General features: G+C 43.7%; 1 protein-coding gene across 1 annotated transcript; it reads left to right on the top strand.

Moving 5' to 3' along the window:
- The first annotated feature begins 41 nt into the window (after positions 1-41).
- ZNF133 (zinc finger protein 133) lies at positions 42-26873 on the top strand. Its single transcript, XM_059897663.1, is given in 6 exon segments — positions 42-272; positions 275-422; positions 1611-1788; positions 16079-16205; positions 16685-16780; positions 24967-26873. Coding segments are annotated over 6 exon segments (2487 nt in total). The 5' UTR covers positions 42-82; the 3' UTR covers positions 26715-26873.
- The last annotated feature ends 1122 nt before the right edge of the window (positions 26874-27995 follow it).

Here is a 27995-nt window from a genome sequence, read left to right as displayed (position 1 = left end):
AGTCACTGCAGGGGTCACTGGGGAGGGTAGTCTTTGAGGCGGAGGCGTTAGAGAAAGGGGTCACTGCTCGGAGAGAAGCTACATGCTTTCGCTACATGCCTTATCCACGTGGTTTGAAGAAAAAAAAACAGGGGGAATCCGGGCGCCACAGTGGTCATTCTCCGGTGCCCGGAGCATGTCACCCAGAAACGGCTCCCTCAGAAGCCAGTGGGAGCGGCTGGCGGGCGGCGCGCTTGATGGCGCCGAGCATGCTGGGAGGTGTGGTCCCGGCGCCACCCGAAGATTCTGGGTAGTGTAGTCCTGGAGTCCTGCTGGAGTGGCCCCCGAGCTGGTGGCTCGAGTGACCCCTTGTTCTTTGGTGGCGCTGGTGAGTGTGGCTCCCGCGGGCCCTCGCTGCAGCCGTGCCCTTCCCGCGCGGAAAGGTAAGTCCTGAAAGACTGGCCTGCGGGCTGGGGCTGGAGACGGTTCGGGTGGCGGGGAGAGGAGGTTCGGGCGGCTGGGACGCGCAGTCGTGGCTCAGGCCGTGCCCTGCCGGGTGTCACATTTTGGGATGTGGGCGCGCATCTCCGAGGGACGTGGGTGAAGCCCAGCCGCGATGCCCAGTGGTGGCGGCTGCTGGGCTCCGGCCTCGTCCTAGGTTCGGCCTTGGCCGAAATAGCGGTATTAGGAGAGGGGGTCGCTCATGCCACGAGTGCCCGGGTTTAGGGGTTTGAGTAAGTAGGCTTTGGGGGCCTTATGTTTCCGAGGGGGTGCCAGGTGCCAGCAGGCCCCGGTGCCAGGTGTCTCGAGTTTTGGTGGGTGAGAGCTGGTAGTTTTCTTTCGGGCCCGGCTACCCGTCGGCTTTGCTGAGGCCTCCTGCGGATGGGCGGCCGGCGTGGGCCAACGCGCCCGGGATGGGCTGGGTGTGGAGTGGCCATTTTGGCGCGATCTTGCGGGGTGTTGGGGGGTGTCTCAATTTGACTGGTCGCCCCTGGGTTTGGCACTTGGAGGAAGAGGCCGTCTGGGGCCCACCGAGCAAGTTTTTCAGAGGTAAACCTGGAAACCATCATTGATCACGGGAATCAAGGATTTACACATCTCTGGTGTGGCCCGGCTTTGGGATTTTAGTTCCATTTTACATTTTTATTACGGAGAAATTTTAAACGAAAATAAATAGAACTCCGTAGACCCATCGCCCAGATTTAACCCTTATCACCTCGTGAACAATCTTGATTCATCTCAAAATGATACACTGAGAATCCTTACAACCCACAGAGGTTCGCTGTCACTGCCCTGCTTAAGAGACTGGCCTCCACAGCCAGATTTCATCCAGACTCTGTCACCTTATTATAACTGTGTCACCTTAGGCAAGAGATTGACCTCACTGTGCCTCGGTTATCTCATCTGTAAAATGAAAATAATAAATCTTACTTCACTGGGTTGTGAGGCTAGAATGAGATAAAACTCATCCAGCGCCTGGAACAGTCTCCGGTATATACTAAGTGCCCAGTGAGTGTGAACTTCCCTAGTAAAGATCAGCGGTGAGAGAGGATCAGCTAAGGCCCGGTGTTCCAGCCTACATCCCGGCTCTGTTCCCAGCAAGCTGCCCGCAGTCTTTTCTTCTGTGGCAGGTCCCTTCCTGGTGCCTTTAAGGAGGAGGAAACCCTACCCTGCTGGAGCTTGAGAGTTTCCAGCGACTCTCCTGAACCTTTCGGTTCTCATTGTGCCCCCTGTGGCTCCTGCCTGCCCAGAGAGGACTGCCTGGTGGGCCAGGGGAGGACTCCTGGGCTCCTGACAGCCCAGCCTCAGGTGGGGACTGCTTGCCTTTTGCCTGCTGAACCATGGGTGGGTTTCCTTCGCTCAACTTTGACATCTTGTGCCTTGTAATGCCGCATCCCGGGATCAGGGCCCTAGCTGGTTTCCCCCGGAAGCAAGACCTGTTGTAAGGGTGGCCACTTTCACAGGGACTGTTCTTCAGACCCCGCGTCCTCCTTCACTACCCCTCCATCCTTGCGCCAGTGCTCTGTCTCAGCGTTTGTTCAGACCTGCTCACTCCTGGGGCTTGTCCGCTGTGAAGACCTCGGCCTTCTGGTCTCGTTCCGTCCAGCACCCCTCACTGCCTTTTTGTCCCAGGCCTGTCATTTCACACACAGATACCCCAGGAGGCAGCTTACACATAAGGACTTCTCGTTGTAATATAACCACAATTTCGTCATTACACCCAACAAAATTAATGGTTCCTTCTCCAGTTGTTTTAAAGTTTCTTTCAGCCAGAACAGAGACAGGAGAGGGAGATGTATGTGGAATTCGGTGTGGTGGTTTTCCCTGTCTCTGCCCCTCTCCCCGCATTTCTTCTAACCTTGCAGATCTGGTTAACATCTGCAACTTCTGCCCTTGGTACAAGCTGGGCCTCTTTGTTCTTTCCAGACTTACCTCCTGTTCGGTGGCTGCCGTGTTCTCTCCCCTGTACTGTGCCCTGGATCCCCTTCTCCTTCCCCGTCTCCACTCCTGCAGCGCCCTTGCTCCTGTCTCTTCTCCACCTTTTTCTCCCTCTGCCCCCCCTCCCCCCACCGCTGCCTCTTGTGTTGGGCACCTGAGGTATAAATACTGATCTTGCCATTCAGCCTGCTAGAAAAAGACCTTTCTAATCGTTTGCTTCTGTCCCCACTCCAAAGTCAGACTGCCCAGATTCAAATCTCAGTTTCACCATATATAGCTGTGTGGCCCTGAGCATGTTACGTTACCTCTCTGAGGCTTCTGTTCCTCATCTGCCAAATGGGGCTCAGAATGGTGTCCACCTGACAGGGATGTTGGGTGTGATAACCCTAGCCATGCGGTTAGAGCGCCTAGTACATAAATACTCAGTAATTGTTCGTTAGAGTTATTATTAATGCTTCCAGCTTGTTCTCCAAGTCACCCTTTCAGTGTCCTCCCCTATTCCCCACGCTCGTCAGACCCTGCATTACAGCTGCATGGAAACTTATTCCATTGTCTGCTTTTGTTTCTCCGTACCTCTCTGCTTGAGTATCAACTCCTGTGATGAGCTGGGACGCGCTCCCCCGGCAGAGCACCCTGCACGTCCCCGGCAGTATTTCCGGGCTCCCGGTCGCGGTGGGATGCTTGACACATCAGGACCCCAGGGCTCAGGCTGTGTCATGACTGTCCAGCTGTCCCATTGGACTGGGAGGTGGTTCTTTGACGGTCGGGTGCCTCATCTTGTGCTTCTTGAGCCACTGATACAGTTCCTGGCACCGGGTTAGACTGAGTGATGCATGGTGAAGACATGATTGTCATCCCTGCTGGAAGGATGGAAGTTCACATGGGGAGTCTGATTGGAAAGTACGCTGTGGGCATTAGTGGAGTGAGCCCTAAATAGCAAGTTAGTGTGGACTTGATGTGGGTGCAGGAGGGACCCAGTAAAGGGTCTTGAGCAGAGCAGGGACCACAGTTTCCCTCCAGCTCTTGTCCTGCAGCTTTCCTCCCCTTCAGAGCTAAACTCTTTGAAAGAATTCTCTTTTCTTGCTGTCTCCATTAATATCCTTCCGTTGCCTTTTAAATATTCCAGTAAGGCTTTTCAGCTTTACCCACTAAAAAATATTCTTTGTCTAAGTTACCACTGAGCTTCCTGTGGCTAAATACCAGTCCATGCTCAGCAACATTTTACATAGTTGCGTTCGTCTTAGGATCTCCTTTCATGTTGCTGTCCCTGCTTTCCAGGTTTTCCTCCTGCCTCATAGGCTGCTCCTCCTCTGTCTCCTTGGCTGGCTTCTTTACTCCGAGACCCCCCTGTGGAAGGCCCCGCTTCAGCTCCATCTCTCCTTGGTGGCCCTGTCCACTCTCAAGGCCTGAGATGCCATCTCTCTGAGGTTCAGCCAAGATCTCTGCCTTCAGCTCCAAATCCCAGTCTCCTGTCTACTTGGCATTTCCACTTGGGTATCTCATGGGCACCCAAACCTGATGTGTCCAACAACAAACTCTGATCAACTCCCGTAAACATGCCCCGCCCCCGTGGAGGATGGACAGTTCTTTCAGGGAGTTCAGCTGTGAAAGGGAGCAGAGACATGGCAACGCCTTCAGCTTCCTCAGGCTCAGAACTTCGGAGTCGTCCACGACTCCTTTCTTGCTCTTACACTCCACATCCCCAATAAGCAGCCTCCGCTGCTCCCGCCGTGGTCCAGGCCACCACCTCACCTGGATGGTCATAGCCCTTGAGTGATCGCTCTGCTTCCTTCCTTGTCCCCCTCAGTACAGCTGTGTTAGTCAGTTCAGCAGGCAGGTCATGCATTTGCTCAAAGACCTCCAGTGGCTTCTCACCTCAGTCAAAGTCAAAACCTCCCCCACTCAGTGTCAGTCACCACATACCAGCCACAGTGAACTGTCTCTGTGCCTTGACTGTGCCAGGCCGACTCTTGCCTCAGGGCCTTTGCACTGGCTGTTCTCTTGCATGCGATGCTCTTTTCCGAGTTACTCACTTGGCTCATTCCCTCACAGCCTTCAGATTTTTATTCAATCATCTTATCAGCAAGGCCTTCCTAACCACTATTTAGAATCTCAAAACCCCGTCTCTTTTGTGTTACTTCTTTTCTGCTTCCCTGCTTTATTTTCTTTATCTCACTCATTACTTTCTGATCTGGTGTGTGTTTTATTTGTTAATTTAATATGTCCATCTTCCTCCTCTAAACTTGCATGTCAGTGAGGGCAGATGTTTTTGTCTTTGTTCACTTCTGTATCCCCAGGGTCTAAGATAGTGTCTGTCGCACACTAAGAGCTTAGGACATTTTTAATAAGTAATCCAGCCATGTGTAGATGGAACTAATTCTGGGGGGAACAGATCAGGCTGGCCGGGATGTCGGGAGATGGTCTGCAGAGCCTCTCTCAGGAGGGACTGTCCCTTCCCCAGCTGGGGTGAGGGTGGGAGGCATAGAGAGTTCTTGGAGGTGGACTCAGTAAGCCTTGGTAACTGGTGTGATTTGGCAGGAAGAGGAGTACACCTGGTGCCCGAGTCAGCATGTGGGTGATGGGAAGGGTGCTTCTGTCATTAACGGAGCTGAAGAAGGCAGAGGCACAGCATGTCTGCGAGGGCTTTCATTATTGATTGCTGCACAACAAGCTCCCCAAAACCATGGCATAGAGGAGCCACCATGTTATCATCTCTCCCAGCTCCTTGGGTTAAATCCGCTGGGCAGTGCTTCTGCTCCGTGGGAATTATAGATCCAGCTGAATTTTCCCCCAAAGTCACTTGTGGACTCTTTTGGGTTGGACCATCCAAGACGGTTCCGTCACACATCTGGTGCTTTAGTGGACTGGCTGGAAGGCTGGGGGCACCTGGGCCCCACACTGTCTCTCCACGGAGTATCGGGGCCTTTGCTTCTGCCTGGTCCCTCCAGCAGGGTAGTTGAAGTTCTTAAAGTGGCATCTCAGGCCTCCTGAGAGCATAAGCTGTGTAGCCTTCTTAAGACTTAAGCCTGTGGGACTTCCCTGGTGGTCCAGTGGGTAAGACTCCACACTCCCAATGCAGGGGGCCTGGGTTCAATCCCTGGTCAGGGAACTAGATCCCACATGCTGCAGCTAAGACCCAGCACAGCCAAAATAAATAAATAAATATTTAAAAAAAAAAAAAAAAAAGACTTAAGCCTGTAACTGACACAGTGTCACTTGTGCCGCATTTATTGGTTAAAGCAGGAACGAGGTCAGTCTGAAGGAGCTCCCAATGTTTGAAGTTGAAATAATTTGAGCAGCAAAATAGTGATAATATTCTTTTTTTTTAATTTTTTCACATCTTTATTGGAGTAAAATTGCTTCACGATGTTGTGTTAGTTTCTGCTGTACAACAAAGTGAATCAGCTATATGTATACATATATCCCCTCCCTCTTGGGCCTGCCTCCCACCCTCCCTATCCCACCCCTCTAGGTCATCACAAAGCATTGAGTTGATCTCCCTGTTCTATGCAGCAGCTTCCCATTAGCCATCCACTTTACATTTGGTAGTGTATATATGTCAATGCTACTCTCTCACTTCATCCTCTTTTATTTTTTTATTGGAGTATAGTTGGCTTACAATGTTGTGTTCATTTCTGCTGTACAGCAAAGTTATCAGTTGTACATATACATATATCCACTGTTTTTTAGATTCTATTCCCATATAGGTCATTACAGAGTATTGAGTTCCCTGTGCTATATAGTAGGTTCTTATTAGCTATCTATTTTATATATAGTAGTGTGTATATGTCAGTCCCAATCTCCCAATTTATCCCTTTCCCCCCCAACCTTTCCCCCCGGTAACCATAAGTTTGTTTTCTATATCTGTGACTCATTTCTGTTTTTTAAGTTCATTTGTACCATTGTTGTAGATTCCACATATAATAAAGTGATAATATTCTAATATAACCCATAGGATAAACTAAATCCACACTAAATAAATAAATAAGAAGGGACAACTCTTGCTTACAGAAGAATTCCAATTAATGTATTTATTTATTTTTCATATTTATTTATTTCTTTATTTGGCTGCACCGGGTCTTAGTTGCAGCAGGCAGGCTCCTTAGTTGCAGCATGCAAAGTCTTAGTTGCGCCATGCATGTGGGATCTAGTTCCCTGACCAGAGATCGAACCCAGGCCCCCTGCATTGGGAGCATGGAGTCCTATCCACTGTGCCACCAGGGAAGTCCCCAGTTAATGAATTTAGAATGAAAGAGGGAAATAGAACATTGTCATTTGGTCAACACCACAGTAATAATTGTTGCAGACAGGTCCCACAAAATTATGCTGAAATTAGTGGATGGAAGATTGAAGAGAAACAGGTTATTTGTATAATCTCAAAGTATCTCTCCCAAGACACATATTAATTATAAAGGGAAAAAGAGTGACTTTGCAATGGAGAAAGCCAGCAGACACTGCCTTAACCAAGTGATCAAGATCAAGGTTAACATCGTCAATAATGAAACATATCAATATCACCAACCCCTTGATAGGGTGCACTGAAAAAGACACATGACTTCTGAGGAATTCTAGCCCAAAATGAACTAATATCATTCTAATCATTTTTTAAAAATCAGATAAACCAAAATTGACGGATGTTGTTCAAAAATGTCACTTTCATGAAAGAAGGAACTGTCACAGATTGGAGGAGATGAAAGATATATGACAGCTAAATGCAATGTTGGAAGCTCAGTTGATTCCTGGACCAGAAGAAGGACAGGACATTAGTGGAAAAACTGTTGAAATGTGGTTAAGAGTTGTAGTTTAGATAATAGTATTATATCAATGTTAATTTCCTGGTTTTGATCACTGTATTTTGGTTTTCCAAGATGTTAACATTAGAGAAAACTAAGTGACAGTTATATGGGAATTGACATTTTTGCAACTTCTTTTTAAGTCTAAAATTAAAAATGAAAAGTTTTATGGATTCATCAATCTTACATTGAATTGGATGTTGGAAGAATGAGTGTTGAGTTTTGTTAAAGAATATTTCAGCATGTATAAATGCAATCATGATTTTTTTTCTTGGATCTGTTCATTAATATGGTGTATTATAGTAATGGATTTTCTAATATTGAACCAGTCTTACATTTCTGGGTAAATCCCACTTTGTCATGGTGAAATATTTTCTTATTGCTTTGAATGATGGTATGTTTTTGCCATGCATTTAATGTGGTAAAATATATATAACATAAGATTTACCATCTTAACCATTTTAAGTATATGGTTCAGTAGCGTTAAGTACATTCATATTGTTGTGCAACCATCTGCGCGCTCCACCTGCAGAACTGAAACTCTGTACCCATTAAACAATAACTCTCTATTTCCCCTTCCCCCCAGCTCCTCTCAACCTTCATTCCACTTCCTGTCTCTACGGATTACTCTAGGTACCTCATATAAGTGGAATCATACAGTATTTGTCCTTTTGTGTCTGGTTTGTTTCACTTAGCATAATATCTTTAAATTTCATCCATGTTGTAGCATGTGTCAGAATTTTTTTTGAGGCTGAATAATATTCATTGTATGTATATACCACATTTTGTTTATCCATTCATCTATTGACAGACACTTGGATTACTTTCACATTGTAGCTATTGTGAATAATGCTGCTCACACGAGTATACAAATATCTGTTCAAGTCCCTGCTTTCAATTCTTTGGGGGAAATACCCAGAAGTGGAACTGGTAGATCATATGATAATTTCTATTTTTTTTTGGATAATTTCTATTTTTAATTTTTTGAGGAACTGCTATATTATTTTCCATAGTGGTTGCACCATTGTACATTCCCACCAGCAGTGCACAAGGGTTGAATGATGATTATGAAAAGTCTGATGGAAGTCTGGTATATTTTTTGCCTAGAGTCACTTAGGATTTTTGTTGTTATTCTTCAAAGCCTGATAGTTTTTCCAATAGATACCTTGAAGTTGTTGGTTGTGAGTCGATTTTTCCCTTGTACTCTGTAAGCCCTTTCATATTTAGATTCAGGTCATTTTTTAAAAAAAATTTTGTTGGAGTACAGTTGATTTACAATGTTGTGTTAGTTTCAGATGTACAGCAAAGTGATTCAGTTATACATATACATATATTCATTCTTTTTTAGATTCTTTTCCCATATAGGTTATTACAGAGTATTGAGTAGAGTTCCCTGTGCTATACAGTAGGTCCTTGTTGGTTATCTATCTATATCTATCTATATATTTTATATATAGTAGTGTATGTATGTTAATCCCAAGCTCCTAATTTATCCCTCCCCCCCCCCACATTTCCCCTTTGGTAACCATAAGTTTGTTTTTGAAATCTGCGAGTCTGTTTCTGTTTTGTAAATAAGTTCATTTACATCATTTTTAAAAATTAGATTCCAGGGGCTTCCCTGGTGGCGCAGTGGTTAAGAATCCGCCTGCCAATGCAGGGGACACGGGTTCGAGCCCTGGTCTGGGAAGATCGCACATGCTACGGAGCAACTAAGCCTGTGCGCCACAACTAATGAGCCTGTGCTCTAGAGCCCATGAGCCACAACTACTGAGCCCGGGCACCACAACTACTGAAGCCCGCGTGCCTAGAGCCCGTGCTCCACAACAAGAGAAGCCACTGCAATGAGAAGCCCGCGCACCGCCAGGAAGAGTAACCCCCACTCGCCGCAACTAGAGAAAGCCAGCTCACAGCAACGAAGACTCAACGCAGTCAAAAATAAATAAAATAAATAAATTAAAAAAAAAATTAGATTCCACGTATGAGTGATATCACATGGTATTTGTCTTTCTCTTTCTGACTTACTTCACTTAGTATGATTATCTCTAGGTCCATCCATGTTGCTGCAAATGGCATTATTTCATTCTTTTTTATGGCTAATAGTCCATTGTATATATGTACCGCATCTTTTTTATCCATTCCTCTGTTGATAGACATTTAAGTTGCTTCCATATCCTGGCTACTGTAACTAGTGCTGCAGTGAACATTGGGGTGCATGTATCTTTTCTAATTATGGTTTTCTCTGGATATATACCCAGGAGTGGGATTGCTGGATCATATGGTAGTTCTATTTTTAGTTTTTTAGAGAACTTCCATACTGTTCTCCATAGTGGTTATACCAATTTACATTCCCACCAACAGTGCAAGAGGGTTCCCTTTTCTCCACACCCTCTCCAGCATTTATTGTTTCTAGATTTTTTGATGATGGCCATTCTGACCAGTGTGAGATGATCCTTCATTGTAGTTTTGATTTGCATTTCTCTGGTAATTAGTGATGTTGAGCATCTTTTCATGTGCTTTTTGACCATATGTATGTCTTCTTTGAAGAAATGTCTATTTAGATCTTCTGCCCATTTTTTTTTTTTTTTTTTAATAAATTTATTTATTTATTTATTTATTTTGGCTGTGTTGGGTCTTCGTTTCTGTGCGAGGGCTTTCTCCAGCTGTGGCGAGCGGGGGCCACTCTTCATCGCGGTGCGCGGGCCTCTCACTGTCGCGGCCTCTCCCGTTGCGGAGCACAGGCTCCAGACGCGCAGGCTCAGTAGCTGTGGCTCATGGGCTTAGTTGCTCCGCGGCATGTGGGATCTTCCCAGACCAGGGATCAAACCCGTGTCCCTTGCATTGGCAGGCGGATTCTCAACCACTGCGCCACCAGGGAAGCCCTTCTGCCCATTTTTTGATTGGGTTGTTTTTTGACATAGAGCTGCATGGGCTGTTTGTATATTTCGGAGATTAATCCCTTGGTGATCGCTTCATTTGCAAATATTTTCTCCCATTCTGAGGGTTGTCTTTTGGTCTTGCTTATGGTTTCCTTTGCTGTGCAAAAGCTTTTAAGTTTAATTAGATCCCACTTGTTTATTTTTGTTTTCATTTTCATTACCCTAGGAGGTGGGTCAAGAAAGATATTGCTGTGATTCAAGTCATCTATTTTTGAAGTTTTCTTGGGTTATAGTTTTAAATATTAGTTCTGTTCCCTCCCCCCCCCCCCCCCCGCCACCCCAACACTTTTTTGGTTTATTTCTTTGTTTTCTTCTGCAGGAGCTGCAATTATACAAATGAAATTCTTTGTTTGCCTGTTTTCCATTTCAACCATTTTTTCTCTAACTCTTTTTACTTCTTTATTTCATTTTCATTTCCTCCTGTTAGCTTTCAGTGGCCATCATGTTTTCAGTTCACTCTATTCTTCCTTGGTGTCTTATAATTTAGTCTTCATTTCTTTCTTTCTTTCTTTTTTTTTTTTTGGCTGTGTGGTTTGCAGTATCTTAGTTCCCCACACTTATTTACAAAACAGAAACAGACTCACAGATTTCAAAAACAAAACTTATGGTTACCAAAGGGGAAATGAATTGATAATTCATTCTAATGGCCAGTTTTTGTCCTTCATTATTGCTTTAGGTTTCACTGGTTTTGTTCACAATGCAATGTTTTTTCTGGTATACTTTTTACTTTTTAAAAGAAAAATCTTAAAAATAAAGGAGGCAATAGCATAATGAACATCCTTATGTGCATCATCTTGATTTAACACTTGTTTATATTTTGCCATATTTGTTGCTTCTGGGTTTTTTGGTTTTTGGGTTCCTTTGGTGTTTAATAATTTTTTAATAATTTTTTATTAATGGAAAAATTTCAAACATATTCAAAGCAAGGAAACTATAATAAAACCCCAGCTTTAACAGTAAGCACTGTGTAGCAGTCTTGGGAGGGGGGTGGTTTGTCCAGTTTTTCCTGAAGTGTTTTTTTTTTTTCTTTTTTGTAAATACATTTATTTATTTTTGGCTGCGTTGGATCTTCATTGCTGCCCGCGGGCTTTCTCTTGTTGCGGCCGTGGTGCGCGGGCTTCTCACTGCGGTGGCTTCTCCTGTTGCAGAGCACGGGCTCTAGGGCTTATGGGCTTAGTTGCTCCACGGCACATGGGTTCTTCCTGGACCAGGGCTCGAACCCGTGTCCAGAATTGGCAGGTGGATTCTTAACCATTGCGCCACCAGGGAAGCCCTCCTGAAGTGTTTTTAAAAGCAATCCCATGGATCATTTCATCCATAAATACTTCAGTGTATATTTTTTTAAAAAACAACCACAATAATACCATTTTCACAACCCCTCAAATTAATAATGATGTGTTAACATCTACAGTCAAATAGATAGCCTGAAAAACGTCCTTCTACATTTAGCTTGTTGGGATCAGGAGAGTTTGGGACCAAACCTACTGAAGGCCTGACTCTGAACATTTTTCCAGGGCCTTGGTAAAAACCAGACTGTTACACTTCCACCGTGCCACCCCTCCCCCAGTTGTGGGGTTGGAGAGCAGACCCTGACTCGCTCACTGGGAGAGCATTTCCAGCTGACACCCTCTAATTTCTGCTTTCCTTACCCGGATCTGCCTTCTGAGATATCATCCTTTAGGGATACCAGGAAAAATGGCCACAGGGCCCTGGGAAGCCAGGGTAATGGTGAGTGTTTCCTGCATTTACACACTGGCTGTCACAGGATGGACACAGTCCCTTCTCTTGTCTTGACCACCTTGTTGGCACCTGGCAAAGTCCAGCTCTAGTCCTGGAAGTGTATCTTATCTTACCTGCAGCCTGTTTGACCCATGACTTGGTCAGTTTAGGAAGTTAACATCCCTGGAAATATTACCCGTGGAAAGGCACAGGATCAGAAAAGGTGCAAGAAAAACCTTTAGTTTACACCTCAGATTGAACCCTGGCACAGAGACACACTACAACAACAAAAACAAAAACCAAGCAAATCTGGGGAATCTGAGTTCCAGAGTTGCCATACTATAAGATTCAGATATCCCATTTTCAATAACAAAAAAATCACAAGGCATACAGAGAAACAGGACAGTATAGCCCATTCTGAGGTTAAAAAATAAATCAATAGAAATGACCCCCAGTAGAGGCCAGATGGTGGACTTACTAGACAAAAGACTTTAAGACAGCTGTCAGAGCTAATGGAAAACATGAACGAGGTCAAGAAAACAATGTAAAAACAAAATGGAAATGTCAATAAAGAGATAGAAAACATGAAAAGGAACCAAGAAGCTTAATGAACTCTAAGTAGGATAACCTCTTAAAAGAGACCCACACCAAGATACATTATAATCAAGCCAAAGGCAACAGAGAATCTTGAGAGCAGCAACAGAGAGCTCAGAACTTAATCACAGATGTATGATCAGGTGATTTTCAACAACACTACCAAGACCATTCCATGTGGAAAGGACAGTCTATTCAATAGACGCTGCTGGGAAAACTTATACCCACATGGAAGAGAATGAAAATTAACTCAAAATGGATCAAAGACCTAAAAAGGTAAGAGCTAAAACTGTAAAACTCTTAGAAGAAAACATTGAGGAAAAGCTTCATGAAGTTGGATTTAGTTATGATTTGTTGGGTAATAACACCAAAAGCCCAGGCAACAAAAGAAAAAATAGATAAATGGGACTTCATCAAGGTTAAACACTTCTGTGCGTTAAAGAGTGTATATTTGCAAGTCATATATCCGATAAGTAATTAATATCCAGAATATATAAAGCTCTCAGAAAACAACAACAACAAAAACCAAACACCCCAATTCAAGAACCGTCAAAGGACTTGAATAGACGTTTTTGCCAGGAAGATATACAGATAGCAAATAAGCACATAAAAAGATGCTTACTGTCACTAATCGTTAGGGAAATGTAAATACCACAATGAGAGATCATTTTATACATTTCACATGATGGCTATTACCAAAAACTCAGAGAGCAGCAAGTGTTGTCAAGGATGTAGGGATACTAGAATCCTTTTACATTGCTAGTGGAGATATAAAATGGTGTGGCTCCTGTGGAAAACAGTACAGTGGTTCCTGAAAAAACTGAACATAGAATTACCATTTGATTCAGCAATTCAACTTCTGGTTATGTACCCCAAAGAACTGAAAGCAATTTGTATGGTAGTATTATTCACAATAGCTAAAAGGTGGATACAAACCCCATGTCCATCAGTGGAGGAATGGTATATACATACAGTAGAGTATTTTTTAGCCTTAAAAAGAAAGGAAATTCTGAGTACATGCTTCTACATGGCTGAAACTTTTTTTTTTTTTAATTTTTATTTTATATTGTAGTATAGTTCACAATGTTGCGTTTCTGGTGTACAGCACAGTGATTCAGTTATACATATACATGTATCTATTCTTTTTCAAATCCTTTTCCCATTTAGGTTGTTACAGAATATTGAGCAGAGGTCCCTGTGCTATACAGTAGATCCTTGTTGGTTATCTGTTTTAAATATAGTAGTATGTATATGTCAATCTCAAACTCCCAATTTATCCCTCCTCCCCACCTTTCCCTTTTGGTAACCATCTTTGTTTTCGAAGTCTGTGAGTCTGTTTCTGTTATGTAAATAAGTTCATTTGTGTCATTTTTTTTTTAGATTCTGCATATAAGCAAAATCATATGATATTTGTCTTTCTCTGTCTGACTTATGTCACTCCAGGTCCATCCACGTTGCTGCAGATGGCATTATTTCATTCTTTTTTATGGCTGAGTAATATTCCATTGTATATATGTACCACATCTTCTTTATCCATTCATCTGTCGATGGACATTTAGGTTGCTTCCATGTCTTGGCTATTGTAAACAGTGCTGCAGTGGACATTGGTGTACATGTATTCTTTCAAACCATGGTTTTCTCTGGATATGTGCCCAGGAGTGGGATTGCTGGATCATCTATTAGCTCTATCTTTCATTTTTTAAGGAACCTCCATACTGTTTGCCACAGTGGCTGCACCAATTTGCATTCCCACCATCACTGTGGGAAGGCTCCCTTTTCTCCACACCCTCTCCAGCATTTATTGTTTGTAGACTTTTTGATGGTGACTAGTGTGAGGTAATATCTCATTGTAGTTTTGATTTGCATTTCTCTAATAATTAATGATGTGGAGCATCTTTTCATGTGCCTCTTGGCCATCTGTATGTCTTCTTTGGAGTACATGGCTGACACTTGAAGTCATTATGCTAAATGAAATAAGCCAGCACAAAAGGACAAATACTGTATGATTCCACTTATTTGTGATAAACAGACTAGCCAAATATTGAATACGTGGAGACAAAGTAAAATGATGGTTGGTTACCAGGGTTTGTGAGAAAGAGGGAGTCATGGTTTAATGGTTACAGAGTTTCAGCATGGGATGATGAACAAGTTCTGGAGATGGAAAGTGGTGGTGGTTGTAAAACAGTGTCAGCATACTTAATGTACTGAAATACGCACTTAAAAATGGTAAAAGTAGTAAAATGTTTCTGTATATTTTACAATAAAAATTTAAAACCTACAGGCTGCTACTACACTCGACCTATTTCTGTATTCTACCACTAGGTGCCTTTTATTCCTCCCAAGTGGTCCTGCTTCCCATGATTCAGGCTCTCTTTCTTGGCCCACAGTGTCCTCTGCTTTGCTCCCCACACGCCTCATCAGGAATACCTGGCACCTTCCTCTTCCCTTGATTCCTGCCCTTCCCTCAAGACCGAGTTCCTGGGCCTCTCATGAAACCTTTCCTGATGTCTGTATTCCAGTGCACTCTCCATTTTGAAATAGTGTTGAGGTAAAGGTAGTAAAATGGGGCAGGCGGATGAGAATGGCACGTAGAGATGAATTTGTAGACCGAGTAGCCAAGAACGTCCACGCTGAGCATCCACAGTGTGGGACGGGAAGTTTAATGGACTGTTACCCACATTTCGTAAGTGAGGAAACAGAGGTGCTGGTTGATGGCGGGGTGGGCCCCAAACCAAGGCAGTAGGGTTCAAGTTCATGCTCTTTACCACTCGCTGCTTGTGCCTCTCAGGCCAGGGAAGGCCAAAGGGGCCATGGGATTGAAGGGAAGGACAGAGCTGTATTTGGTCTTTGCCATAGTTGAATTGTGCTAACTTCATTCTGATGCTTCAACATTAAAACCATTGTTCAGGGCTTCCCTGGTGGCGCAGTGGTTAAGAATCCGCCTGCCAATGCAGGGGATGTGGGCCTGAGCCCTGGTCTGGGAAGATCCCACATGCCGTGGAGCAACTCAGCCCGTGCGCCACAACTACTGAGCCTGTGCTCTAGAGCTCGCGAGCCACAACTGCTGAGCCCGCGTGCCACAACTACTGAAGCCCACATGCCTAGAGCCTGTGCTCCGCCACAGGAGAAGCCACCCAATGAGAAGCCCACGCACCGCAAAGAGTAGCCCCCGCTTGCCGCAACTAGAGAAAGCCCGTGTGCAGCAACAAAGACCCATCGTGGCCAAAAATAAATAAATAAAAGAACCAAAGCTTAAAAAAAAAAAAAACATTGTTCAGACTATTCTTTTAAATTCTTAAGGTCTGTTGCTTTACTGTTATTTAATTTTTATGTTGTTTGCTCTTCCCTCAGCCTAGATTTAACGTTCCCGAAAGTTAAAGACTATTTTTTTGTAAGTATTCTCCAAAACAGCCCATTCAGTATCTCGAATGTGTAGGTTAAGTGCCACTGCCCCGATGGTGACACGGGTTAAAAGTCTTGGAACACAGGGCACCAGGGTCAAAGACAAAGTCTAGATATCTCACCTACCTCCCTCCGGGCAGCCTTCTGCCTGCCCCTTACCCTGAGTCCTGGGCAAGGCTGGCTCCTGGGTGAGCAGGGCTGTATTCTGTGTTACAGGTACACATGGCATTCAGAGATGTGGCTGTGGATTTCACCCAGGAGGAGTGGATGCTGCTGAGCCCTGATCAGAGGTCCCTGTACCGGGAGGTGATGCTGGAGAACTACAGCAACCTGGTCTCGCTGGGTAAGCCTGGCATCTCTCAGGACCCGTATCCCAGCTGCTGGGTACTTTAGGCTGTGCTTGAAGCAGCTATCTTGCTTTCTGACTTTTCCTTTGGGTTGGACTCAAAAGCAGAGACACTCTGTTCCCTCTTTCCCCAGAGAAGGTCTGATTTTGTAGAATTGAAATGTGTAGAGGTGTGTGTGTGTCTGTGTGTTGTGTATGTGATAATCTGCATTTCTAGGCCTTTTTTCCCAGTCTCTTGGGTAAGCATGACATGTCTTCCTAGTTATTATCTTCTTTTAAATGAGGGAGTTCTCTCCCCAGGATGGAGTAGGGTCAGTGAGCTGTCATCCTGGTTTCCCCTCCCCTGCAGAGAGCTCCCCACTCTCAGGTCTTTCCCACCACCTTTTGAAATTCCCCACCCAGTGTGGCTCTGAGTTCAGGAACTGGCTTTTGAGCCTGTAACCTACAGCCATCTTGTTTTCTTTTCCTATGAGCAGGAATTCCATTTTCTAAACCAAAACTCATCACCCAGCTGGAGCAAGGGAAGGAAACCTGGAGAGAAGAGAGAAAATGCCCACCGGCCACTGGCCCGGGTGAGTGGGGAACACTGGGCAGCTCAGGGGGTTGGGGGCGAGAAGGCCTCGCTCAGGTGCTGGGGAGGGAGGCTGTTGTGCTCGCCCCGGGGCCACCCTGTGTGCTGCCCGCCGTGTGACCCTCCAACCCTTCATCTGCACTCGAGCTTTCCCTTTTTGCCCTCTCTGCCTCACTCAGTTCTCTCCCACATTCATAGGCTTCTTGCTCTTGTTACTATATTTTTAAAAGATCAAGCAAGAATGTGGAAGTAAAACTGAGTGAGCTAAAGAAAAAAGGCAAGCCCAGTGGGAGGAAGGAAGGCTATAAAAAGCCAATTGGGAAATTGAAATGGAATTCTAAAAAAATTTTAAGAATGGATTTCACCCAGGAGGGTGAAACTTTAAATGGTTATATAAGTACCTATATAATCCTCAATTTTGTCTCTTAGCCCTCAAAGCCTGAACTAGTTACTATTTGGCCATTTAAGAAAAAGTTTGCTGACCCCTGCTCAAAGGGATTACAATATACAGCCTTCACTTTTCCTTTTCTACTTATTCTGGATACCACTTTATGTAAAATGTAAGAACAGTGCAGTTGCACACTTCAAATTAAACCTTTTTCCCCACTTGGTTTTATTCTATAGTTGACATTTGTACTGCACCTCTATACTTTCTAAACTCCCTAATACAATGTTAAAATATGTTTTAAACACTCATATGTATTTATTTTTTAATCAAAAATGTTTTTATACTCATCCAGATAATTTACCATTTTCTGTGCTCTTCATTATTTTCCTGAAGATTTGAGTTTCTACCTGATAGCATTTTCGTTGTCTAGCATTTCTTGTAGTACAGGTGGCAGTGTACTCATTTAAATTTTGTTTTTCTGAATGTGTATTTCATCTTCATTCTTGAAGGATATTCTCACTGGATATAGAATTATAGATTGGTTTAGTTTTTCACCACGTTAAAGATACTGTTCCCCTGTTCTGGCCTCTACTATTTCTGATGAGAAATCAGCTGTCATTTACACAGTTATTACCTTGGTTTTTTTTGCTACTTTTCTTTTTAAACCTCTGGCTACTTTCAGAGTTTTCTGTATATGTTTGGTGTTCAGCTCTTTGACTGTGACATAACTGAGGAAACATGCTTTTCTTTGTATTTTCCCTGCTTAGGGCTTGTTGAGATTTTTGAATCTATAAATTTATGGCTAGAGCCAAATTTGGGCAATTTTTGGGCATTATTGTATCATGGTTTTTTTCTGTTCCCTTCTCTCCCCCTTTTGGGGACTACAGTTACATGTGTATTAGTCCTTTTTACATTGTCCCACAGGTTGTTGAGCCTGTTTTTTTTTTTTTTTCCCCTCTCTGTTCTTCAGATTGATTTCTGTTGATCTGTCATCTCCAATATGCTACTAAGTTCTGGCCAGTGAATTGTTCATTTTAGATATGGTATTTTTTCAGTTTTGTCATTTCCATTTACTTTTATTATAATTTTCCATTTTCATGATAATATTTCCTAACTGTTCATTAATGAAGAGCAAATTTTCCTTTACCTTCTTTAGCAGAATAACTCAGATACTTAGTGGATACATGTTTATTTATTTATTTATTTATGTATTTATTTAACATCTTTATTGGAGTATAATTGCTTTACAATGGTGTGTTAGTTTCTGCTTTATAACAAAGTGAATCAGTTATACATATACATATGTTCCCATATCTCTTCCCTCTTGCGTCTCCCTCCCTCCCACTCACCCTCCCTTTCCCACCCCTCTAGATGGTCACAAAGCACTGAGCTGATCTCCCTGTGCTATGAGGTTGCTTCCCACTAGCTATCTGTTTTACGTTTGGTAGTGTATATATGTCCATGCCACTCTCTCACTTTGTCACAGCTTACCCTTCCCCCTCCCCATATCCTCAAGTCCATTCTTTAGTAGGTCTGTGTCTTTATTCCCATCTTGCCACTAGGTTCTTCATGACTTTTTTTTTTTTTCTTAGATTCCATATATATGTGTTAGCATACGGTATCTGTTTTTCTCTTTCTGACTTACTTCACTCTGTATGACAGACTCTAACTCCATCCACCTCACTACAAATAACTCAATTTCGTTTCCTTTTATGGCTGAGTAATATTCCATTGTATATATGTGCCACGTCTTCTTTATCCATTCATCTGTTGATGGACATTTAGGTTGCTTCCATGTCCTGGCTATTGTAAATAGAGCTGCAATGAACATTTTGGTACATGACTCTTTTTGAATTATGGTTTTCTCAGGGTATATGCCCAGTAGTGGGATTGCTGGGTCGTATGGTAGTTCTATTTTTAGTTTTTTAAGGAACCTCCATACTGTTCTCCATAGTGGCTGTATCAATTTACATTCCCACCAACAGTGCAAGAGTGTTCCCTTTTCTCCACACCCTCTCCAGCACTTATTGTTTCTAGATTTTTTGATGATGGCCATTCTGACAGGTGTGAGATGATACCTCATTGTAGTTTTGATTTGCATTTCTCTAATGATTAATGATGTTGAGCATTCTTTCATGTGTCTGTTGGCAATCTGTATATCTTCTTTGGAGAAATGTCTATTTAGGTCTTCTGCCCATTTTTGGATTGGGTTGTTTGTTTTTTTGTTACTGAGCTGCATGAGCTGCTTGTAAATCTTGGAGATTAATCCTTTGTCAGTTGCTTCATTTGCAAATATTTTCTCCCATTCTGAGGGTTGTCTTTTGGTCTTGTTTATGGTTTCCTTTGCTGTGCAAAAGCTTTTAAGTTTCATTAGGTCCCATTTGTTTATTTTTGTTTTTATTTCCATTACTCTAGGAGGTGGATGAAAAAAGATCTTGCTGTGATTTATGTCAAAGAGTGTTCTTCCAATGTTTCCCTCTAAGAGTTTTATAGTGTCCAGTCTTACATTTAGGTCTTGAATCCATTTTGAGTTTATTTTTGTGTATGGTGTTAGGGAGTGTTCTAATTTCATTCTTTTACATGTAGCTGTCCAGTTTTCCCAGCACCACTTATTGAAGAGACTGTCTTTTCTCCATTGTATATCTTTGCCTCCTTTGTCATAGATTAGTTGACCATAGGTGCGTGGGTTTATCTCTGGGCTTTCTATCTTGTTCCATTGATCTGTGTTTCTGTTTTTGTGCCAGTACCATATTGTCTTCATTACTGTAGCTTTGTAGTATAGTATGAAGTCAGGAAGTCTGATTCCTCCAGCTCCGTTTTTTCTCCTTCAAGACTGCTTTGGCTATTCGGGTCTTTTGTGTCGCCATACAAATTTTAAGATGATTTGTTCTAGTTCCGTAAAAAATGCCATTGGTAATTTGATAGGGATTGCATTGAATCTGTAGATTGCTTTTGGTAGTGTAGTCATTTCCACAATATTGATTCTTCCAATCCAAGAACATGGTATATCTCTCCATCTGTTGGTATCATCTTTAATTTCTTTCAACAGTGTCTTATAGTTTTCTGCACACAGGTCTTTTGTCTCCCTAGATAGGTTTATTCCTAGGTATTTTATTCTTTTTGTTGCAATGGTAAATGGGAGTGTTTCCATAATTTCTCTTTCAGATTTTTCATCATTAGTGTATAGGAATGCCAGAGATTTCTGTGCATTAATTTTGTATCCTGAAACTTTACCAAATTCATTGATTAGCTCTAGTAGTTTTCTGGTGGCATTTTTAGGATTCTCTATGTATAGTATCATGTCATCTGCAAACAGTGACAGCTTTACTTCTTCTTTTCCAATTTGGATTCCTTTTATTTCTTTTTCTTCTCTGATTGCTGTGGTTAGGACTTCCAAAACTATGTTGAATAATAGTGGTGAGAGTGGACATCCTTGTCTTGTTCCTGATCTTAGAGGTAATGCTTTCAGTTTTTCACCATTGAGAATGATGTTTGCTGTGGGTTTGTTGTATATGGCCTTTATTATGTTGAGGTAGGTTCCCTCTATGCCCACTTTCTGGAGAGTTTTTACCATAAATGGGTGTTGAATTTTGTCAAAAGCTTTTTCTGCATCTATTGAGATGATCATATGGTTTTTATTCTTCAATTTGTTAATATAGTGTATCACATTGATTGATTTGCATATATTGAAGAATCCTTGCATTCCTGGGATAAATCCCACTTGATCATGGTGTATGATCCTTTTAAAGTGTTGTTGGATTCTGTTTGCTAGTATTTTGTTGAGCATTTTTGCATCTATATTCATCAGTGATATTGGTCTGTAATTTTTTTTTTTTTTTTGTAGTATCTTTGGTTTTGGTATCAGGGTGACGGTGGCCTCATGGAATGAGTTTGGGAGTGTTCCTTCCTCTGCAATTTTTTGGAAGAGTTTGAGAAGGGTGGGTGTTAGCTCTTCTCTGAGTGTTTGATAGAATTCACCTGTGAAGCCATTGGTCCTGGACGTTTGTTGGAAGATTTTTAATCACAGTTTCAATTTCATTACTTGTGATTGGTCTGTTCATATTTTCTGTTTCTTCCTGGTTCAGTCTTGGAAGATTAAACCTTTCTAAGAATTTGTCCATTTCTTCCAGGTTGTCCATTTTATTGGCATAGAGTTGCTTGTAGTAGTCTCTTATGATGCTTTGTATTTCTGTGGTGTCTGTTGTAACTTCTCCTTTTTCATTTCTAATTTTATTGATTTGAGTCCTGTCCCTCTTTTTCTTGATGAGTCTGGCTAATGGTTTATCAATTTTGTTTATCTTCTCAAAGAACCAGCTTTTAGTTTTATTGATCTTTGCTATTGTTTTCTTTGTTTCTATTTCATTTATTTCTGCTCTGATCTTTATGATTTTTTTCCTTCTGCTAACTTTGGGTTTTGTTTGTTCTTCTTTCTCTAGTTCCTTTAGGTGTAAGGTTAGATTGTTTATTTGAGATTTTTCTTGTTTCTTGAGGTAGGCTTGTATAGCTATAAACTTCCCTCTTAGAACTGCTTTTGCTGCATCCCATAGGTTTTGGATTGTCGTGTTTTCATTGTCATTTGTCTCTAGGTATTTTTTGATTTCCTTTTTGATTTCTTGAGTGATCTCTTGGTTATTTAGTAACGTATTGTTTAGCCTCATGTGTTTGTGTTTTTTACGTTTTTTTCCCTGTAATTCATTTCTAATCTCATAGCGTTGTGGTCAGAAAAGATGCTTGATATGATTTCAGTTTTCTTAAATTTACTGAGGCTTGATTTGTGACCCAAGATGTGATCTATCCTGGAGAATGTTCCGTGCACACTTGAGAAGAAAGTGTAATCTGCTGTTTTTGGATGGAATGTCCTATAAATATCAATTAAATCTATCTGGTCCATTGTGTCCTTTAAAGCGTCTGTTTCCTTATTTGTTTTCATTTTGGATGATCTGTCCATTGGTGTAAGTGAGGTGTTAAAGTCCCCCACTATTATTGTGTTACTGTCGATTTCCTCTTTTATAGCTGTTAGCAGTTGCCTTATGTATTGAGATGCTCCTATGTTGGGTGCATATATATTTATAATTGTTATATCTTCTTGGATTGATTCCTTGATCATTATGTAGTGTCCTTCCTTGTCTCTTGTAACATTCTTTATTTTAAAGTCTATTTTATCTGATATGAGTATAGCTACTCCACCTTTCTTTTGATTTCCATTTGCATGGAATATCTTTTTCCATCCCCTCACTTTCAGTCTGTATGTGTCCCTAGGTCTGAAGTGGGTCTCTTGTAGACAGCATATATATAGGTCTTGTTTTTGTATCCACTCAGCAAGCCTTTGTCTTTTGGTTGGAGCATTTAATCCATTCATGTTTAAGGTAATTATCGATATGTATGTTCCTGTGACCATTTTCTTAGTTGTTTTGGTAGGTCCTTTTCTTCTCTTGTGTTTTCCACTTAGAGAAGTTCCTTTAGCATTTGTTGTAGAGCTGGTTTGGTGGTGCTGGATTCTCTTAGCTTTTGCTTGTCTGTAAAGCTATTGATTTCTCCATTGAATCTGAATGAGATCCTTGCCAGGTAGAGTAATCTTGGTTGTAGTTTCTTCCCTTTCATCACTTTAAGTATATCATGCCACTCCCTTCTGGCTTGTAGAGTTTCTGCTGAGAAATCAGCTGTTAACCTTATGGGAGCTCCCTTGTATGTTATTTTTCATTTTTCCCTTGCTGCTTTCAATAATTTGTCTTTAATCTTTGCCAATTTGATTACTATGTGTCTCAGCGTGTTTCTCCTTGGGTTTATCCTGTATGGGACTCGCTGCGCTTCCTGGACTTGGGTGGCTATTTCCTTTCCCATGTTAGGGAAGTTTTCAACTATAATCTCTTCAAATATTTTCTCTGGTCCTTTCTCTCTCTCTTCTCCTTCTGGGACCCCTATAGTGCGAATGTTGTTGCGTTTAATGTTGTCCCAGAGGTCTCTTAGGCTGTCTTCATTTCTTTTCATTCTTTTTTCTTTATCCTGTTCTGCAGCAGTGAATTCCACCATTCTGTCTCCCAGGTCACTTATCCGTTCTTCTGCCTCAGTTATTCTGCTATTGATTCCTTCTAGTGTAGTTTTCATTTCAGTCATTGTATTGTTCATCTCTGTTTGTTTGTTCTTTAATAATTCTTCTAGGTCTTTGTTAAACATTTCTTGCATCTTCTCGATCTTTGCTTCCATTCTTTTTCCGAGGTCCTGGATCATCTTCACTATCATTATTCTGAATTCTTTTTCTGGAAGGTTTCCTATCTCCACTTCATTTAGTTGTTTTTCTAGGGTTTTATCTTGTTCCTTCATCTGGTACATAGCCCTGTGCCTTTTCATCTTGTCTATCTTTCTGTGAATGTGGTTTTTTTTTTTTTCCACAGGCTGCAGGATTGTAGTTCTTGCTTCTGCTGTCTGCCCTCTGGTGGATGAGGCTGTCTAAGAGGCTTGATGGGAGGGACTGGTGGTGGGTAGAGTTGTCTGTTGCTCTGGTGGGCAGAGCTCAGTAAAACTTTAATCCACTTGACTGCTGATGGGTGTGGCTGGGTTCCCTCCCTGTTGGTTGTTTGGCCTGAGGCAACCCAACACTGGAGCCTACCTGGGCTCTTTGCTGGGGCTAATGGCAGACTCTGGGAGGGCTCACGCCAAGGAGTACTTCCCAGAACTTCGGCTGCCAGTGTCCTTGTCCCCACGGTGAGCCACAGCCACCCCCCGCCTCTGCAGGAGACCCTCCAACACTAGTAGGTAGGTCTGGTTCAGTCTCCCCTGGGGTCACTGCTCCTTCCCCTGGGTCCCAATGCGCACACTACTTTGTGTGTGCCCTCCAAGAGTGGAGTCTCTGTTTCCCCCAGTCCTGTCGAAGTCCTGCAATCAATTCCTACTAGCCTTCAAAGTCTGATTCTCTGGGAATTCCTTCTCCCATTGCCGGACCCCCAGGTTGGGAAGCCTGACGTGGGGCTCAGAACCTTCACTCCAGTGGGTGGACTTCTGTGGTATAAGTGTTCTCCAGTCTGTGAGTCACCCACCCACCAGTTATGGGATTTGATTTACTGTGATTGCACCCCTCCTACTGTCTCATTGTGGCTTCTCCTTTGTCTTTGGATGTGGGGTATCTTTTTTGGTGAGTTCCAGTGTCTTCCTGTCGATGATTGTCCAGCAGCTAGTTGTGATTCTGGTGTTCTCGCAAGAGGGAGTGAGAGCACGTCCTTCTACTCTGCCATCTTGGTTCCTCCCCCTGGGGAAATTTTTATTTCGATTAATTACGGAAGTTAACAGGGCTTGAATTGGTCAGGGGCACCAGTCACTGGGGGGCCTAGACTATGTTTGTGTTGTTTATTGCTGAAAGCCTACTGCCTTGTAGAAATTCTGGTACAAAGTAATCCTCTAATGAATATTTGTTAGTGAGGCGGGACACTCCAGTTCAGGTGTTTTTGCTCGTGATCTCTTTAACCGTGACTATGCTGCCTCCTCCACCAGGGGTCCTCCAGTCTGAATGACTGCTCTCCTTCCACCCCATTCTCCTAGGGAAACAGGGGAGACAAAGACCCTTCCACGAGGGTCCTGTGGTTAGATCTCTCTGTCATAGAATACCATTTGGGCCCAGTTTCTATCACTGTGGTGGCTGGGCGTTAGGAGGTAAATGTAGCAGGTCCTATGAAGGAAGTCTTGCCGGGTAGCCCATAAGTTCTAAGCATTTGGAAGAACAGGGAATCAAGTCTTAACATCAGATGAGGCAGAACTGCTCCGGCTGCCTCTGGTCTCAGTTCTGACTCACGCTCCTCTCTCTGCAGCAGAACCAAAGCCAGAACTCCACCTTGGTCCCTTCTGCCCTCCGGACTTCTCCAGTCAGCAGTTCCGCATGCAGCACACGCTGTGTAGTCCCCCTCCCTGGATCTTCACGTGCTGGTGTGCAGAAGAGCCTGTCCGGCCACGAGATCCGTGCCCTGGGGACCAGCAGCAGCAGCAAGCCTCTGATGGAAGTCCCTGGAACGATAACGCAGAAGGTCAGGAGAGAGAAGGCACCCAGCCTTTGTTTGGAAGGACAAAGAAAAGGACTTCAGGTGCGTTCCCCAGGCCGCCACCCCAGCGGCAGCCAGTCAGCTCTGGGGATGGCATCCAAGGCGTGGAGGTAGCGGCCAGCCCAGCTCCGACGGGGAACCCCGAGGAAACAGACAGACTGTTGAAGAGGATAGAAGTCTTAGGATTTGGCACAGTCAACTGTGGGGAGTGTGGACTGGGCTTCAGCAAGATGACAAACCTGCTCAGTCACCAGAGGATACACTCAGGGGAGAAGCCGTATGTGTGCGCGGTGTGTGAGAAGGGCTTTAGCCTAAAGAAAAGCCTTGCCAGACACCAGAAGGCACACTCGGGGGAGAAGCCCATCGTGTGCAGGGAGTGTGGGCGAGGCTTTAACCGGAAGTCGACACTCATCATACACGAGAGGACACACTCAGGCGAGAAGCCTTACATGTGCAGCGAGTGCGGGCGAGGCTTCAGCCAGAAGTCAAACCTCATCATACACCAGCGGACACACTCTGGGGAGAAGCCCTACGTGTGCCAGGAATGTGGGAAAGGCTTCAGCCAGAAGTCAGCTGTCGTCAGACACCAGAGGACGCACTTGGAGGAGAAGACCATCGTGTGCAGCGACTGTGGACTGGGCTTCAGCGACAGGTCGAACCTCATCTCACACCAGAGGACACACTCCGGGGAGAAGCCTTATGCCTGCAAGGAGTGTGGGCGGTGCTTCAGGCAGAGAACCACCCTTGTCAACCACCAGAGGACACACTCCAAGGAGAAGCCTTATGTGTGTGGCGTGTGTGGGCACAGCTTCAGCCAGAATTCGACCCTCATCTCACACAGGCGGACACACACTGGGGAGAAGCCTTACGTGTGTGGGGTGTGTGGGCGAGGCTTTAGTCTCAAGTCACACCTCAACAGACACCAGAACATACACTCAGGGGATAAGCCCATTGTGTGTAAGGACTGTGGGCGAGGCTTCAGCCAACAGTCAAATCTCATCAGACACCAGAGGACACACTCAGGGGAAAAGCCCATGGTGTGTGAGGAGTGCGGGCGAGGCTTCAGCCAGAAGTCAAACCTCGTTGCACACCAGAGGACACACTCAGGGGAAAAGCCGTACGTGTGCAGGGAGTGTGGGCGAGGCTTCAGTCACCAGGCAGGTCTCATCCGGCACAGGCGGAAACACTCGAGGGAAAAGCCTTACACATGCAAGCAGTGTGGACTCGGCTTTAGCAATAAGTCAACTTTAATCACGCACAAATGGGTACACTTGGAAGAGAAGCCCTGTTTATTCAGAGAGTGTGGCCAAGGCTTTCCCCAGAAGTCACACCTCATCTTACATCAGATGACACACCAGGGCAAGAAGCCTTATGTCTGCAAGACGTGTGGACAAGGCTTTAGCCAGAAGTCTCACCTCAGCAGACACAGGAGGATGAAGTCTGCCCACCACAAACTGCGACTTCAGTCTGACCCTGAGGCCTACTCAGAGCAATCTTCTGACCCCTTACACTCTCTTTGAGAGTGAAGATGATGGTGAGGACTGAATAATCAAACATCTTACACTTTCATGAAACGCATTCCGTAAGTGGTCAAAGGACATTTGACTTCATTTACTTCCTCCATGCTAAGTCTTCATGTTTTGTGGTCTTTTGTTCTAATAAACTGCTTCTTTACAAACCTTGGCTGTGTACCTCATTCACTCCTCTATGAAGATAGGGAATAAGGAGTGTTATGGAAATCTTGAGCTGCTGAGTCCACTATTCCATAAAAATTCAATTCTTTGTGAGTCACTCCGTATTTATTGGAAAAGTCTGGTCCCCTGTATAGGGAGAGAATCTGGGGACTGTATTCAGGGGATTCAGGTGAGGGGAGGGAATCTTCCAGGAAATATGGCTTCCCCTAGCCATTCCTCTCATCTGCAGCCCCCTTTCTTGCCCCTCTCCTCCTGGCTCTGAAACATCTACATTGTTGCCTTTGCTGAATCATCCCCTAACTACCTTTATTGCTTTTTTTCAGGCTTTAGTCCCTAGTCGTCATGTCTTGGGGCCCCCTTGACAATATATTGTCCCCAGCACTCCAGTCTCAGAGCCTGGTCCTCCGGCTATGACAACCTTGGGTCTCCAGTCACACCCATTCAGATCACCAAGAACATGGTGTTCTGATAATGAGACAGCCTGTAAGCAGGTGCCCTCCTAAGCCCTTCAGTAACAGGAGTAAGACTTGAAGCCACATTCCCAATCAGCCGTGTAACATCAGGGTTAGAACTTCCAGTTGTGCTCCTTGGCACTCCACCCCATGCCCGGCCCTCACGCCAACCATCCAGTAACTGGTCTAAGGTCCCTTAGCCACACACCCTGAAGAGTTAGAACTTAGTAGTTCTCCAACCACAAGGCTATTTATCATAGTGAAAAGATATTTAATCATATTTGAAGATTCTTAACCATACCTCCTTCATTGTGTTCCCATCCACGGTGGTTTTGCTCTAAACAAGTGGCCTTTAAGGTAAGGATCATCTCAAGGTTGCAGCTATGAAAACCTTTAAGACTTAAGAAGATTTCAGTGTGCGGCTCCTAGACCCTACCAACTCCACAAAATGGTTTCTATGAGTTTTAAGGGTATCATCCCACGGCACCCTACACTCAACCCAAACCAGAGAGGGGCCTGACTTGAAAAGGTTTGTAGGTTTGGTTTCATCTAATGGAGTGAAATTCAGTAAGAGGCATAGGAAACCCAAGACATTTGAAATAGAAACACCAGCTTAGTCTGAAAAGGATAGAGAAAAACGCCTACCTTTATATGG

The sequence above is a fragment of the Balaenoptera ricei genome, chromosome 15 (assembly GCF_028023285.1).
Source record: "Balaenoptera ricei isolate mBalRic1 chromosome 15, mBalRic1.hap2, whole genome shotgun sequence".
Lineage (NCBI taxonomy): Eukaryota > Metazoa > Chordata > Mammalia > Artiodactyla > Balaenopteridae > Balaenoptera > Balaenoptera ricei.
The sequence above is the reverse complement of the archived record's forward strand: the minus strand, read 5'-3'. Positions and strand labels throughout refer to the sequence as shown.